This window comes from Mercenaria mercenaria, chromosome 7 (assembly GCF_021730395.1).
Source record: "Mercenaria mercenaria strain notata chromosome 7, MADL_Memer_1, whole genome shotgun sequence".
In the NCBI taxonomy this organism is placed as follows: domain Eukaryota; kingdom Metazoa; phylum Mollusca; class Bivalvia; order Venerida; family Veneridae; genus Mercenaria; species Mercenaria mercenaria.
Genome location: NC_069367.1, coordinates 39,254,370 through 39,269,962, shown reverse-complemented (window position 1 = coordinate 39,269,962; position 15,593 = coordinate 39,254,370). Strand labels below are relative to the sequence as shown.

Below are 15,593 nucleotides of genomic sequence, written 5' to 3'. Positions count from 1 at the left end.
AACAGTTGTCTAAATGCTATTAGAGACATCAGATTTTTACACTGGTTTACAACCTTGTACAGAGACCATTAATGGTAAGCAGTCCCATACAGGATCATAACAGAGTGGAAAATGTATAAATTGGAGTGGAAGTAATCTCATACAGACTGATGATACAGAGATCATAACAAGAGTAGAAAATGTATAAAGCGGAGTGGCAAGTAATCTCATACAGGCTGATGATACAGAGATCATAACAAGAGTGGAAAATGTATAAAGTGGAGTGGCAAGTAATATCAAACAGGCTGATGATACAGAGATCATAACAGAGTGGAAAGGGTATAAAATGGAGTGGCAAGTAATCTCATACAGGCTGATGATACAGAGATTATAACAGAGTGGAAAGGGTATAAAATGGAGTGGCAAGTATTCTCATACAGGCTGATGATACAGAGATCATAACACAAAGTGGGGTGGCAAGTAATCTCATAAAGACTGATGATACAGAGATTATAACAAGAGTGGAAAGGGTATAAAATGGGGTGGTAAGTAATCTGATACTGTCTGATGATACAGGGATCATAACAGAGTGGATGTCGTCTTACTGTGGTACACATTTATGCCAAGTTATTTGAAAATCCATTCATCGATGAAAAAGATATGGACCGGACACGCCCATCAATGCACTATCCTTTAACATCTAAGTGTGACCTTGACCTTTGAGCTACGGACCTGGGTCTTGCGCATTGCACGTCATCTTACTGTGGTACACATTCATGCCAAGTTATTTGAAAATCCATCCATAGGCGACAAAGATATGGAACGGACACGCCCATCAATGCACTATCCTTTAACGTCTAAGTGTGACCTTGACCTTTGAGCTACGGACCTGGGTCTTGCGCACTGCATGTTGTCTTACTGTGGTACACATTCATGCCAAGTTATTTGAAAATCCATCCATCAATGACAAAGATATGGACCGGACACGCCCATCAATGCACTATCCTTTAACGTCTAAGTGTGACCTTGACCTTTGAGCTACGGACCTGGGTCTTGCGCACTGCACGTCGTCTTACTGTGGTACACATTCATGTCAAGTTATTTGAAAATCCATCCATCGATGACAAAGATATGGACCGGACACGAAAATTGCGGACAGACTGACAGACGGTTCAAAAACTATATGCCTCCCTTCGGGGGCATAAAAAGGCATTACATGGAGTGGTAAACAATCTGATGCAGACTGATGATACAAAGGCATTACATGGAGTGGTAAACAATCTTACACAGAGACTGGTGATACAAAGGCATTACATGGAGTGGTAAACAATCTGATGCAGACTGATGATAAAAAGGCATTACATGGAGTGGTCAACAATCTGATGCAGACTGATGATACAAAGGCATTACATGGAGTGGTAAACAATCTGATGCAGACTGATGATAGATCATAAGTGAGAAGATTTAAATCCTACACAGAATGGCAATGGAAGTGGGTAACACTGATTCATACAGAATGATAATGTGCAGACTGCAGGTGAAAATGGTATGTCTTACACAAGCAAATGGTTTGGAACCATTATCAAACAGTGTTTAGTTTCCATTTTTCAACTGACAGAAAAAACTTAGAAATAATCCATAAAGATGCCAACCTGTGGTAAATTCTGTGACTGCTGGAAAAAAAGGAAATGAAAATTGCAATTTGAATGTAAACCAGACAATTTTATGTATCAATTGCCTTTACAACTGACATTTGTCTGATCTATCTGTGTAGATCAACATAAATGGTTTCGCACAAATTAGGATTACCCTGTATGTCTCTTCATCTTCTGCAGTAATATCATGGCTTTTGTTTATTTTCACTAGGTTTAACAGTATATCATTAGGACACAGCAGTCACTTAACCTCAGTGCTCCTACATTGTGAGTCAAAACTGAAAGTTAACGTTCTCTACAAGTAGCTGACAACTTCTCTACATGAACTAGAGGTGAAGGATGAATGACCATATGAGCTGTGCCATGAGAAAACCAACATAATGGCTTTGCGACCAGCATAGAGCCAGACCAGCCTGCGCTACCGCGCAGTCTGGTCAGGATCCGTGCTGTTCGCTTTCAAAGTCTATTGCAACTGAGAAACTGTTAGCGAACAGCATGGATCCTGACCAGACTGCACTGATGCGCAGGCTGGTAAGGATCCTTGCTGGTTGCAAACCCACTATGTTGGTTTTCTCATGGCATGGCTCATATACAAGGTCTGTGAAATTGTCTAGGAGAACACAAACTAATGTTGCACCCAGGGATTAAACCTGTGACCATCTTGTGTGTTACCTACTGAACTAAACCCGGGGACTAAAAGTGGTATCATGGGAAATTACTTCTAAAGTAGCAAGAAGTAGATCACTCCATTGACTTATATCAATTTAGACTAAGACCAGAATTCAGAACAGTGATAAAATCACTATCATTCTACATTTTAAAACACAAATTTATTTTCAGATTAAAAGGAAAGAAAGAAATTGGGCTACTTAATCTGGGTTTGCTCAATGCAAGATAGAAAACAGGGTCCAGCTAAAGCCTGGTATAAGATATCAAGACCTCTATTCCAATGGAGAAAATTGTTCAACAATGAAAAGGTACATTTCCTTGAGTCTATTTCCAAATTCTGGAAAAAAAGTGTTGCAATGGGAATATTTTCAGTCTTACGTCTCTCTTTTCTCAATATGTCTAGAAGTTTATTTACACATTCAGGATTCCTCCTCACAGTTTTGACAAAAATCCCTTTAACATATACTGTTATCTTAACTTACCTTCCGGCCTGTATTGGCACACAATTTCCACTGTGTCGCCCGCACCCTTCAAACAGGCAGCTGCTTCTTCATGTGTAGCTCTCCGTAAATCTGTCTCATTCACCTGAAATGGAATATTAACCGAATTACATTGCCAGACTCTACTTAGCTCATTAGTTCTTATATTTAAAACAAGAGGGCCATGATGGCCCTATATCGCTCACCTGTTATCATTGCACTTAAGGACAAGTCTTCAAGGTCAAAAGATCATAATAGAAATCAATCAAAAGAATTATGAGAAAATATAGTTGAAATTTTCTTTAAGTAACTTTAAAAACAAGATTTGAAAACTTTTTGTAGAGGTCCACTAGGCAATGCTACATGTCAAATATCTAAGCTCTTCTGGTTTATTTTTAGAAAATTTTGAAGATTTTTCTATGTACAATCAAGTAACCCCATGGGGCAGGGTCAATTTGACCCCAGGGGTCATGATTTGAATAAACTTTGTAAAAGTCTAATAGGCAATGCTACATGTCAAATATCTAAGATCTAGGCCTTCTGGTTTATTTTTAGAATTTTTTTTTAAGATTTTCCTATGTAAAATCAAGTGACCCCTAGGGCGGAGTCAATTTTGACCCCGGGGGACAAGGTTTGAACAAATTTTGTAGAGGTCCACTAGGCAATGCTACATGTCAAATATCTAGTCTCTACGCCTTCTAGTTTATTTTTAGAAAATTTTTGAAGATTTCCTATGTAAAATCAAGTGACCTCTGGGCGGGGTCAATTTTGACCCAGGGGGTCATGATATGAACAAATTTTGTAGAGGTCCCCCTAGGTAATGCTACATGTGAAATATCTAAGCTCTAGGCCTTCTGGTTTGTTTTTAGAAAACTTTTGAAGATTTTCCGTTGTAAAGTCAAGTGACCCTAGGGCGGGGTCAATTTTGACCCCCGGGTCATAATTTGAACAACTTTAGTAGAGGTCAACTAGCAATGCTACATGTCAAATATCTAAGCTCTAGGGCTTCTGGTTTTTGAGAAGAAGATTTTTTAAATATTTTCTTATGTAAAATCAAGTGACCCCTGGGGCGGGGTCAATTTTGACCCCGGGGGCCATGATTTGAACAAATTTTGTAGAGGTCCACTAGGCAATGCTACATGTGAAATATCTAAGCTTTAGGCCTTCTGGTTTATTTTTAGAAATTTTTTGAAGATTTTCCTATGTAAAATCAAGTGCGCCCTGGGGCAGAGTCAATTTTGACCCCGGGGTCATGATTTGAACAATTTTAGTAGAGGTCCACTAGGCAATGCTACATGTCAAATATCTAAGCTCTAAGGCTTCTGGTTTTTGAGAAGAAGATTTTTTAAGATTTTCTTATGTAAAATCAAGTGACCCCTGGGGCGGGGTCAATTTTGACCCCGGGGTCATGATTTGAACAAACTTGGTAGAGGTCCACTAGGCAATGCTTCACACCAAATATCTAAGCTCTAGGTCTTCTGGTTTTTGAGAAGAAGATTTTTAAAGTTTTTCCTTTCGGTTGCCATGGCAACCAGTGTTCTGCATAGAATTCAATTCTTTGAACAATTTTGAAAGGGGGCCATCCAAGGAACATCCCTGTGAAGTTTCATCAAAATTGGCCTGTTGGTTTAGGAGGAGATGTTGTTTAAAGGAAAGTGTGGACGGACGACGGACGGACGGACAGACGGACGGACGGACGGACGCCGGACGGTGAGCGATCACAATACCTCACCCTGAGCACTTTGTGCTCAGGTGAGCTAACAAGAGTGCCAGAATGTCACAATATACGCCCGTCACAGCAAATTTCTTTACTCTAGCACCTGTATTTGCAGATGTAATTTTAATTTTGTGGTTGTTTAGTAATCATTGTAATTCTTTTGTTTTTCTAAGTCCACAAAAAAACTCCTTACTAGGTAGAGATACCTTAAAATACACCTAAAATTAGAAAGTAACAACTATGTTGTACCACAGAAAAGTGGTCTTGGTTTTTCCCTATGGTCAATTATAAAAAAGTTACAATATAAGTTATTTATAGTAACAACTAAGGGAAGTTAATCTTTAAAAAAAAGAAAAAAAAATTCCAAAAAAAAAATTGTAAGTCCACACAAAAATCCTTACCAGGTAGAGATTGGTCAAAATACACCTCAAAATTGGATGTAACATGCATGTTGTTCTACAGAAAAGTGGTCTCGATTTTTCCCTATGTCTAGTAATGAAAAAGTTACAATATAAGCTATTTATAGTAACAACAAAGGGAAGTAATTCTAAAGAAGGGAACTGCGCATGACACTTCATCTCATGATGGTGTATAATTGTGCCAAGTTACATCAAAATCCCTCTATGCATGAAGAAGAAATGCTTCGGACAGTCATTCTTGTATCTGACCTTTGGCCTCTAAGTGTGACCTTGACCTTAGACCTAGGGACCTGGTTCTTGCGCATGACACTCTGTCTTGTGGTGGTGAACATTTGTGCCAAGTTATATCAAAATCCCTCCATGCATGAAGAAGAAATGCTCCGGACAAAGTTTTCATTCTTGTATCCTTTGACCTCTAAGTGTGACCTTGACCTTAGAACCTGGTTCTTGCACAAGACACTCTGTCTCATAATGATGCACAATTGTGCCAACTTTCATCAAAATCCCTCTATGCATGAAGAAGATATGCTCCGGACAAAGTTTTCATTCTTGTATCCTTTGACCTCTAAGTGTGACCTTGACCTTAGACCTAGGGACCTGGTTCTTGGGCATGACACTCCGTCTCAAGATGATAAACAATTGTGCCAACTTTCATCAAAATCCGTCCATGCATGAAGAAGATATGCTCCAGACAAAGTCCTACTTGAATTTGACCTTTGACCTCTAAGTGTGACCTTGACCTTAGACCTAGGGACCTGGTTCTTGCGCATGACACTCCGTCTCATGATGGTGAACAACTGTGCCAAGTTTCATCAAAATCCCTTCATGCATGTAGAAGATATGCTCCAGACAAGGTCTGTGGACGCCGCCCACCCGCCCGCCCATCCGCCCGCCAGGGGCGTTCCCATAATACGTCCCGTTTTTCAAACGGGCGTATAATAAGTAGCTACATGTATTTAGTTTCTTAGAACTGGAGATTCCTACTTCTAAGGTTACTAACACCATTTCAACTCTTATTTCAAGCCATTCTTTTCCTCTGGTGGCCATGTTTTTTGATGAATCGGAATACTTTGAACAATCTTGGTAGAAGGTCACACAAGAGCCATTGTTTGAAATATTTTAAAATCAGGTCATCAGTTACATCAAGAAGATTTTTATATACATATAGGGAAAAGTGACCACGCCCTCTGGCAACCATGTTTTTTGACAAATATGAATATCTTGAACACTGTTGTTAGGGGGTCATACCAGGACCACTTGTATGAAATTATTTCAAAACTGGCCAACAGTTTCATACAAGATTTTTATACATAATATAGTGAAAAGTCACCATGACGGCTATGCTTTTTTTTTTTTGACAAATCGAAATAATTTGAACAATTTGTGTGAAATTATTTCAAAATCAGACTAGCAATTCAGGGGATGTCCTTTGAAGGTTTTTCTATTTTTAGCTCTGGCTGCCCATATGTGCATCCAAGCTAAATGGTTTGAATATCTCTGGAAGAAGACCTCCCAAGGAACATCAAGGCAAAGTTTCATCAACTTCCACTAAAGTGCGGACAGACAGACAATGTAAATTATCTCCAGTACACATTTTGCTGAATGATACCCACCGACAATATTTGATCTCCCCTCCTGATCTCTCCACTGAGGTCTGCTGGTCCGCCCGCCAAGATGAACGAGACAAAGATTCCCTCGCCATCTTCCCCGCCAACAATGTTGAACCCGAGCCCTGTTGAGCCTTTCTTTAATACAACCTTTCGCGGCTCTCTGAAAATACAGGAAACACAAACTTTAATAAACAAACTAACCCAGAATGTTTGACACACTGACAGATCTGATCATAAAATGTTTCATATAGGACTCTTCCTCAAACCCACCCTAGCCAATTTGCCAAAGGTGAACAAAATCCCTCCTTTTTATTTTTTAAAAATTAAATCTAAATTTTCACTTTATTCCGTTTTGAATCAATGATTATCATCATATTTTTTTCCGTTCCCACTCATTATTTAGTATTTAAGTTTTTAATCCCCAAAATCAAACGCGAGATTTTGTCTACCTTGGTCATATTGAGAAGCGGGGATTCTGTCTGCGAGGGATTTTGTCATGTATTTGTTTCAGACAATGGTCTCTTGATGAATTTCATTGGTAGCATTTATAAGCATACACATTAAATGCAGATGATTGTGAATGACAAACAATACTTATCTACATAATTTAATACTTAGTACAGTACTACAAAAAAAAAAAAAAATCATGATTAGATTTGTATATATGATATTCTACGATTAATGTTTCATCCCTAAACCAGACAAGACTGGTATTAATTTCAGGTTACTACAACAATGCTATATCATATATCGACAAAAATAATCATAAAAGTGATAAATAATTCATACCCATTTCCAGTTAGATCAATTAGTTATTTATGCTTGTACAACACTTTGTGCAAAGTCAATGCAAGCTGTCAAGTTAGTTATTAGTGCACAGTAACAGCAGCTGTTATTAGTCATGTTACAGTAAAGGCAATGAAAGGTTATTACAGTAAAACACAGAAGATTCTCCTGTTAAAAACTGTCCCAATATTAATCATGTAACTTGCTACACATAATGTGCAAGTCAGGCATGTGCTTCATGAACATGTTCCATCTAAACTTGCATATCAGAGATTGTACTATAAGACATTTATACCGTGTTCACACTAGCAGAACGGTTTTATTTTTATTAGGCACTAATTGGCTATAATTGGTATTTGACATTCAAAACCCATCAAAATATAATCTAGTTTACGTCCACACTAGGCAAAGAAATGTGGTTTAAATATATACATGCAATGTTGGAAGCTAACAAATATCTTGCAATAAGCAAACAAGGTTACAAAGAATTGAGGCTTACAGAAACAAGAAGGGGTCATCAATATTTAAACTTATGTGTTCATCTAAGAATTTCTGTTCATTTCATTTATTGTCCATTTTGAGCATCAGCACGACTCCATATCGCAATTTAATGTCTTTGTTTCAACAACAGTCCAATTACTTTTGCTAGCCATAGCATCAATTGTTTGATACAGAAGAGAAACACATGGTATTCTTCCTCCAAAAGGTAAGATCTGTGGATTTGGGATTGTAAAACCAGTTATAACCCACATTTGCGTTCACATTTGTAAAATAATATAGCATTACTTTTTAATGTAGTATTAAAACCACCTCCCGAGGTAGTTTTAATGCTACATTACAGAAACCACTTGACCTTTACAAAATTCACGTTTTACACCACATATAGTGTGGACGCAAACTAGTTTAAAAAATAAACCCAAGTTAATGTAGGATTAAAAACGTAGTCTGAACACGGTATTAGTCTTATATTTGCTAGATTAACTGAAAAAAGTTCAACACAACAATTTAATGTAAATGTTACATCAGAAAACATCAATAAGAACTAAAATTCTGAAGCCATGAAACTTTGTTTTTACAATTTCAACTGTGTTTTTTGCTGTCTGAGAAACTATAATCTCTCTAAAAATGTCAAAGGAACTCATTTGTTCAGAATCCCTAATGGCATCTCACTTCTCATTAAAATATTTTATTGCCATACACAACATTTTCTTTATTGGTTTTTATGGGTTTCTGACTTCCATTTGTTTAGCTTCTAGGAATTATTTCTATAAATGAACTCACTAAAATTGTTCCAGTCTGAACCTAGTCGTGTGTGTCCAAAGAACACTTGTGCCCCAACTTTCTGTTAATGTATGGTCATACAATGCAAGCCTAGCTGAACTTTCATATTAATTAGTAAACTATTAAACATCATCAAGGCCAGTAGGAAAACAAAGCTGAAATAGTGCAGAAAATAATCCAGGTACACAACTTCATGCTAAACAAATTATTCTTATAAAGTTTCAGGACTCCAGATCAAATACTTTTAGGCCCTTTACACATATATTTGACAAGGTCAAGGGCCTTAATTCTGTAGTCTTGTTGGGTGCTATCCCAAACATAACCCCAGATGCACAACTTCATATTCCTACAAGGTTTAATGAATTTAAGTCAATATACTTTTTGAAATACATGCTCAGTCTCACTCATGGTACAAAGTTATAAGCCTTTTATGCATATTTATAAGCAAGCCATGGGCCATAGCTCTGATCTAAAATCACAAACAAAACCCCATATTAACAACCTCACACACAGAATAACATTTCTGTAACACTTAATGACTCTGGGTCAAAGGCAATTTTAAAGTGGGTATTAAACAAAAATTTAGGCCCTTCATGCATATTTCTGACAATTTAGAGCCTTAGCTTTGGTCTTACTGAGTGACATCCCAAACATAACCCCAAATGTGTACAATTTCATGCTGATTAGGCCTTTTATTTTTTATTTTTCGGTTTACGGAACCGCCGCTCGAAAAAATGAGTTTTCAGAAAAAAAAAATAAAATTGAAAAAAAATGTAATTTTTTTATTTCCTCCGCTATGACATAACAGCTTGCAAAAGAAAAAATGCATCGCGTATTCCAAAAAGAAGAAAAAAAAGTCTCGTTCTTCGAATATCCGTCCGGCGAACTAGTCAAATCAACATTAGGAATTCCTATAATTCTATTTTTAACCTTAATATCTTATGCGTGACGTATACGTCCGATTAAAATTTCCAATATATACTGCGCCCAATCAGCATGCTTGTTACGCAATTTACGAAACGTTTAAAAATGGCTGCGCCCAGGCTGTATTATTTCCAAAGTTTTGAAGTTATTTTAATGAAAATGCATCAACATTCAAAGTTGCGACGTAGTGCTTTCCTGGAAAAATGGCCAATTGTCGGTGATATGCAGTCTGTGTTCAGTATACGACTATGTTTATGGTAACTGTCGTCCCAATAGCGCATTGCTTATAATTTACGGTGATTCTTGGCACCGCTTATTATGAGGACTTAAAAGCAATTTTTCCCGAAATTTATATACACAATGATGAAAGTACTTTTGTTTGATGAAATAAACTGGCACAGGGGACATCAAAACGGTGTAATTGTAAGGCCCGGTAACATACGTTTAGCCTGTCCACTTGGGCTTTTTGGCGTCTGGTAACCTGTTTGTTTATAAATTATGAATTACGTATTTTTTAATGAAATTATTGTACGTTACAGATTAACATCAGATTAATGTTGATTATAGATGCAATTACTGTCTTTTTCAATGTTGTTGTCCAGTAGATGTGCCAAGACAAATATTGATTGACAGAATTTTCAAAGATCATGGCAAAGATGAACTGTTGCATTACATTAGGCCTATTCATAAAATAAATCAACAAATGCCAAGAAAACCATAAGAGGAAAGGCAAGGCTTCCAGTTAACAGACCGGCAAAACATAGGCTAGGTGTCTGTTTACCAGATTGCTAAAAACCTCCTATTCCTAACACTTAAAAAGATAATTGCATGCTTATTAGGCACAGTGTTGTTGGGTCCATAATCAGACAAGATGCTTGATAGCTGCTGAGTGTAAAATCATATCCATTGGTGTAAGATCTGACAAACAGTGTTCTTCAAATGTGGGGAATAAGATTCTTCCCAGCTGTTGTTTTAACACAAGGTATTAATTTCAGTGTTTAACATATGACTGCTATGTCTCCACTCATTTAGTATGTGAGAATAGTTTTTATGTATAGTATAGTCCTTTCAAGAAAAATGTTACAGCTAAATGCCCAGCTTAATGTAATTTTACAAAAATACAAAGACAAATTTTTTTCTCAAGCAGCTATGACAAGCCCAAAGGCTCATTTTTAATCAAATATAACCAAGGTCACAGATTATTTTGAATGAAAAAGCAGCAAATATGGGAAAGAAGATTATAACATGCAGCCTGTGTGATGTTACGTAGAATTTACCCATATTCCTTTCAAAGGTCTGTTTCCTACGGAGAAAAAAAATCTGATTCTGTATTTTTATTTTATTTTATTTTCCTCCCCCTACGACCATGTGTCATCCTGGCGGTTCGTAAACCAAACAATAAAAAAAAAGGCCTTAACAAACCTATGATGTCCGATAACACTAGGCCAAATACTTTTTGGATGGACAAGAGTAACTCTAAGTGCCATCCCAAGAAACAACACAAATGTGCGGGGCCACAAAAATCTTTCCTATCTTTTCATCAATTATTACATCAATTATTACTCAATATATGCACCAATACCAACAGAATTCAGATCACACAGGGACCTGTTTTAGACAAACAATGAAATAATCAAGTCCCACAGGGAACTGCAGCAACTGTGTTGCATTAAGATCTTTTTAATCTATTTTGTCCTCTCCTCAATTCTACTTACAAATAGAAAATGTCACCCATCAGCATAATTTTACATGAACTTCATTCTCCATCTTGCAGGAATTATTACACAAGACAAATAAAGAGATGAAATTGGAGAATACTAGGTAAACATTCTGCAACCAAATAGAGCTACTTTTAGACACCAATTAGAAATCCAATTAGTGTATGTTTTGTTGTGTAAAACCAAGCAATCTGACATAATTTGTATAGCTAAGCTTTGTGAAATGGAAAACCAGAAATATCTAGACAAGAAGTTTTGTTTATCCTAATTGAATAGTTCTAGACAAGAAGTTTTGTTTATCCTAATTTAATAGTTTTCTCCCAGATATTCCATTTCTAGTTGAATGCACACTTATACTGAATATATCTAAAGACCTCTCATCTATAAGCATTCATAAATGAAAAGTCATTATTAAATGCCTATGTTTAAAAATGTTGCAGCCATTTTTTTTTTTTTAAATACAAACATATAAAATATATCAGTTTCGAGTTAAATCCTACTTCTGATACTTGTTTTCTCATATACTTGTCTTGAGTTTAAAAGTAGATTATCCCTTAAGGTAGTTCTGCACGTTACGATCGAAAATTTTTCTACAATGTAGAATTTGATTAAACTCTGATTTTTCAAAACTTCAGAATATACTAAGAAAATTCAGCAAAAAAAAAAGATAGGGCCGTGTGCTTGATTTTTTGCTAGACTGATTTGAAAAATTTCGACCTCATGCAAGTTTTCGTAATGGAAGTCTATGGGGAAATCGCAACTTTCATAACATTTTCGCGAATAGAAATTTTTCTACAATGTAGATTTTAATGAAACTTCTCACAGTTGTAAATAAATATATGGCCTATAATATGATGAAATAAAATATATAGGTCCGTGTGCTTATTTTTGAGATATTTGGCTATGATTAAAGTGAACCGCCTATTTTAAGCTAATTTTAAGACATTATTTTGAGTTATTTAAGTGTCAGATGTTTTAATATCATATTTTAACTTTATAAAGATAGTAACAGTGCCATTTTAATAAATTTACTCACTGGTTGCCATTAATTTATAAAATGATTTTCGTTTCCGTACGCCGAATCCAGGCATTATTCTACGTTTTCCGGATAAATGACGTTACGCCATTACTTCCGGTTTATCAAACGTGCAGAACTACCTTAATGGCTCTTACTGTATATGGTCATATGTCATACTGATCCAAAGCCTACATTTCTAATTAAATATTCAATTATAAATATTCTCAATTTGGACAGCTGCGTCACCTGCTTTTAATATAAAGTTAAAAACATTATGGAACTTTCAGTCTTTTATACTAGGCTACTAACATGAAAGTTCAATAGCTAAAACTATGTAAAACACATACAAGGAGTTACTATTTACCCATAACCCTTTCCTAAGCACCAATACTGACTATTTTATTTACCCATTACTTCATTATTTCCTCATAACCTTGCTAAGATTCTGCCCACTCCTTTGTTTTTAAATTCCTCAAAAGATGTCAGAATAAATTTATTTTAGAACTGCCTTTTAAGAAAGTAAATGAGCCGTGCCATGAGAAAACCAACATAGTGGGTTTGCGACCAGCATGGATCCAGACCAGCCTGCGCATCCGCGCAGTCTGGTCAGGTTCCATGCTGTTCGCTTTTAAAGCCTATTGGAATTGGAGAAACTCTTAGCGAACAGCATGGATCCTGACCAGACTGCGCGGATGCGCAGGCTGGTCTGGATCCATGCTGGTCGCAAACCCACTATGTTGGTTTTCCCATGGCACGGCTCAAATTAAGTTCTGATTAATATGACTGAAAGATGACAAAAGAATAAAGATAATGAAGCAATTATTTTGGAAAATGCAGAGCCGAGAGCAGCAATTTTCATTTGTTCCCTCCTCTAGCCCTCTCCACACAAGCAGAGTGGAACATGCCACACCTAGGAATTGGGAAATGTCTAGACTGTCACTTTTACATGGAATACTGAGAAGGCTTCAATTCCTTGACATGACCATGTGCACTCATTGTTACCTCACTTATTCAATCAAAGTTCTCCATACCTACATGACTGCTTTATTAACACATGATGCACTCCCAACCCCTCAAAATCTGACCTTTTTTTTTAATTTAGTGGAATCTGCTAAGGCAGTTTTTCCAAACAGGCCTACAAAGATGTGCAAACCAAAAACTCATTAACAACATCCATAAGAATCACATATGCAAACTGATCTCAATATTAATAAAAACTACTCCAAAATTAAAGGGAAGTAATTCCTGCTTTTTACTGCATTTTGATTTCTAAGTTACCACGCTGCCATTTTTGAAAACTGAGTCCCCATCCCCTCTAACTACAAGAAACTGAAAAGTCCAGTAATTTCAATATAAATTCATACTTCTTCATATGAAACTATTCTACACTAGTACTTTGTTTTAGGCGAAAAAATACAACATATACTGATTCAACTTGCACTCTGTACAAAACCACTTAAGAGTTATTCCCCCTGTCGCTTACAATTATCGCCTTCCAGCTTTTTTCTTCTTCCTGCAGACATTTGATATTGACAGCTGAGAAAAATGTCAGGTCTTGCTATTCTTGCCAAAGGGTTATTTCCAAGATTAGATCATTTTCTCAGTTTCTGATTCCATTAGAAGTGAGAACTGAAGCAAGAGCTAAATGAGCCATGCCATGGGAAAACCAACATAGTGGCTTTGCGACCAGCATGGATCCAGACCAGCCTGCGCATCCGCACAGTCTGGTCAGGCTCCATGCTGTTCGCTTTTAAAGCCTATTGGAATTGGAGAAACTGTTAGCGAACAGCATGGATCCTGACCAGACTGCGCGGATGCGCAGGCTGGTCTGGATCCATGCTGGTCGCAAACCCACTATGTTGGTTTTGTCATGGCACGGCTCAAATATTGATAGACAAACTCGTTTTATTGATTCGGAATTACCTAACAACAGCTTGACATGCTGATACAGTTGTCTCATTTTAACACTATGCTTGCATCACCTTAGAAAATTTGCATTATTAACATAGTCCAATAATGGTTGCATTATTTCTTTATTTCCACTTCCAATACTAACATTTAGAGGGTTGCACTATAAATTTTTAAGAAAAAGAAACTTTTACTTTTACATACAACAATGAAGGTTGTTCTCTTGCTCTCACAATTCATCATTTTTTATCTTTTTTTCCTATGGACCTATTCATGTGGGCTTTCACCAATTTTGCAGCTAAGACTAGCACCCTGCTGAAGATTATTTTTTCCCTCAGACCTTATTTAAAATCACTGATTACAAAAATGTGTATAGATAATAGAAAGTCACAATAATAAGCCCTTATTAGATTCTATGTAAGTGTTAAAGAGGATTTTAATATAAGAGTGAAAACAAACATATTATCTTAAGCTGTCAAGACCTAGAGACATTGCAATGTGTACATACAGTACTTAAACTGGCTTAATTCAATTACACCTTACCCTCCCTCAACCTTCGAGTTTAAAGAATGTACATGAAACTTACATTTTCTGTATTAAGTAACATTGTTTCATAAAGCAAATTTTACAAACCAACTGAAGGCCTTAAAGGCTTTAGAAACAGATGTAGCACTAGCAATTACATTTTACATCAAACCCATCTTTTTTTTTTTTTTAATTAAGGGAAATTGCACAACAATTTTTTTATTTGTGCCTTTGATTCTCTAGACCTTAATAATGCATTTAATGGAAGATTTTCTGTACAGCTGTCTTTCAGATTGTTTTGTACAAACTGAAACTTGTTTAAGTAAATTTAACAGCAATTTATTATTTACCAATTTTTCAAATGATTATTGATCATTGATGAATATTTCATCAATATATCTGTATAAATAGAACCTGTGTACGTCCCCTGAGGTTAGTAGGACAGTAGAAATATTTTGGTCTAGTACTATATACTGCACTGATAGTATCACTGAAGTCATAAGGTCACATCAACAGGTGTCAAATAGATTTACCACAACAATAACAATATTGTGACTTTTACAATTGAACAAATACTCATTGTGGACCCGAAACTGATCTAATCTACAAAAATTGAGACAAACATTCTTTTATTTTTCCCAGTTTCCGAAACAGTTGTGTAGGCCAAAAATGAAACAATGCTCTAATTTCTTTAATGGGATATATATTGCAGGTGAAATAGTGGGTGAAAAGTTAAAATTCTTTGAAATATTGTATTAAAATTTTTCATGTACAGATGAAAAAAAAGACATATTATTCCACTGCTTGATGACTTAGGTAAACAATTTTCAGGAATTTGCTGACGTCACATAAATTAGGTTTGGACAGTACTGTACATGAAAAATGCTATCAAATGTCATACGTTA

The 15,593-nt window shown here is 36.2% G+C and overlaps 1 protein-coding gene across 7 annotated transcripts in view; it reads right to left on the bottom strand.

Moving 5' to 3' along the window:
• The window catches only part of LOC123554341 (disks large homolog 2-like), a 179,997-nt gene that overhangs the window by 19,851 nt on the left and 144,553 nt on the right, over positions 1 to 15,593 (bottom strand). For all 7 annotated transcript variants that reach the window (XM_053548156.1, XM_053548159.1, XM_053548157.1 and 4 more), the window contains 2 exons: positions 6,532 to 6,688; positions 2,786 to 2,888 (listed from right to left, as the gene is read on the bottom strand). In XM_053548156.1, the coding sequence (XP_053404131.1) occupies positions 2,786 to 2,888; positions 6,532 to 6,688 (260 nt within the window). The remainder of the gene's footprint in view (positions 1 to 2,785; positions 2,889 to 6,531; positions 6,689 to 15,593) is intronic.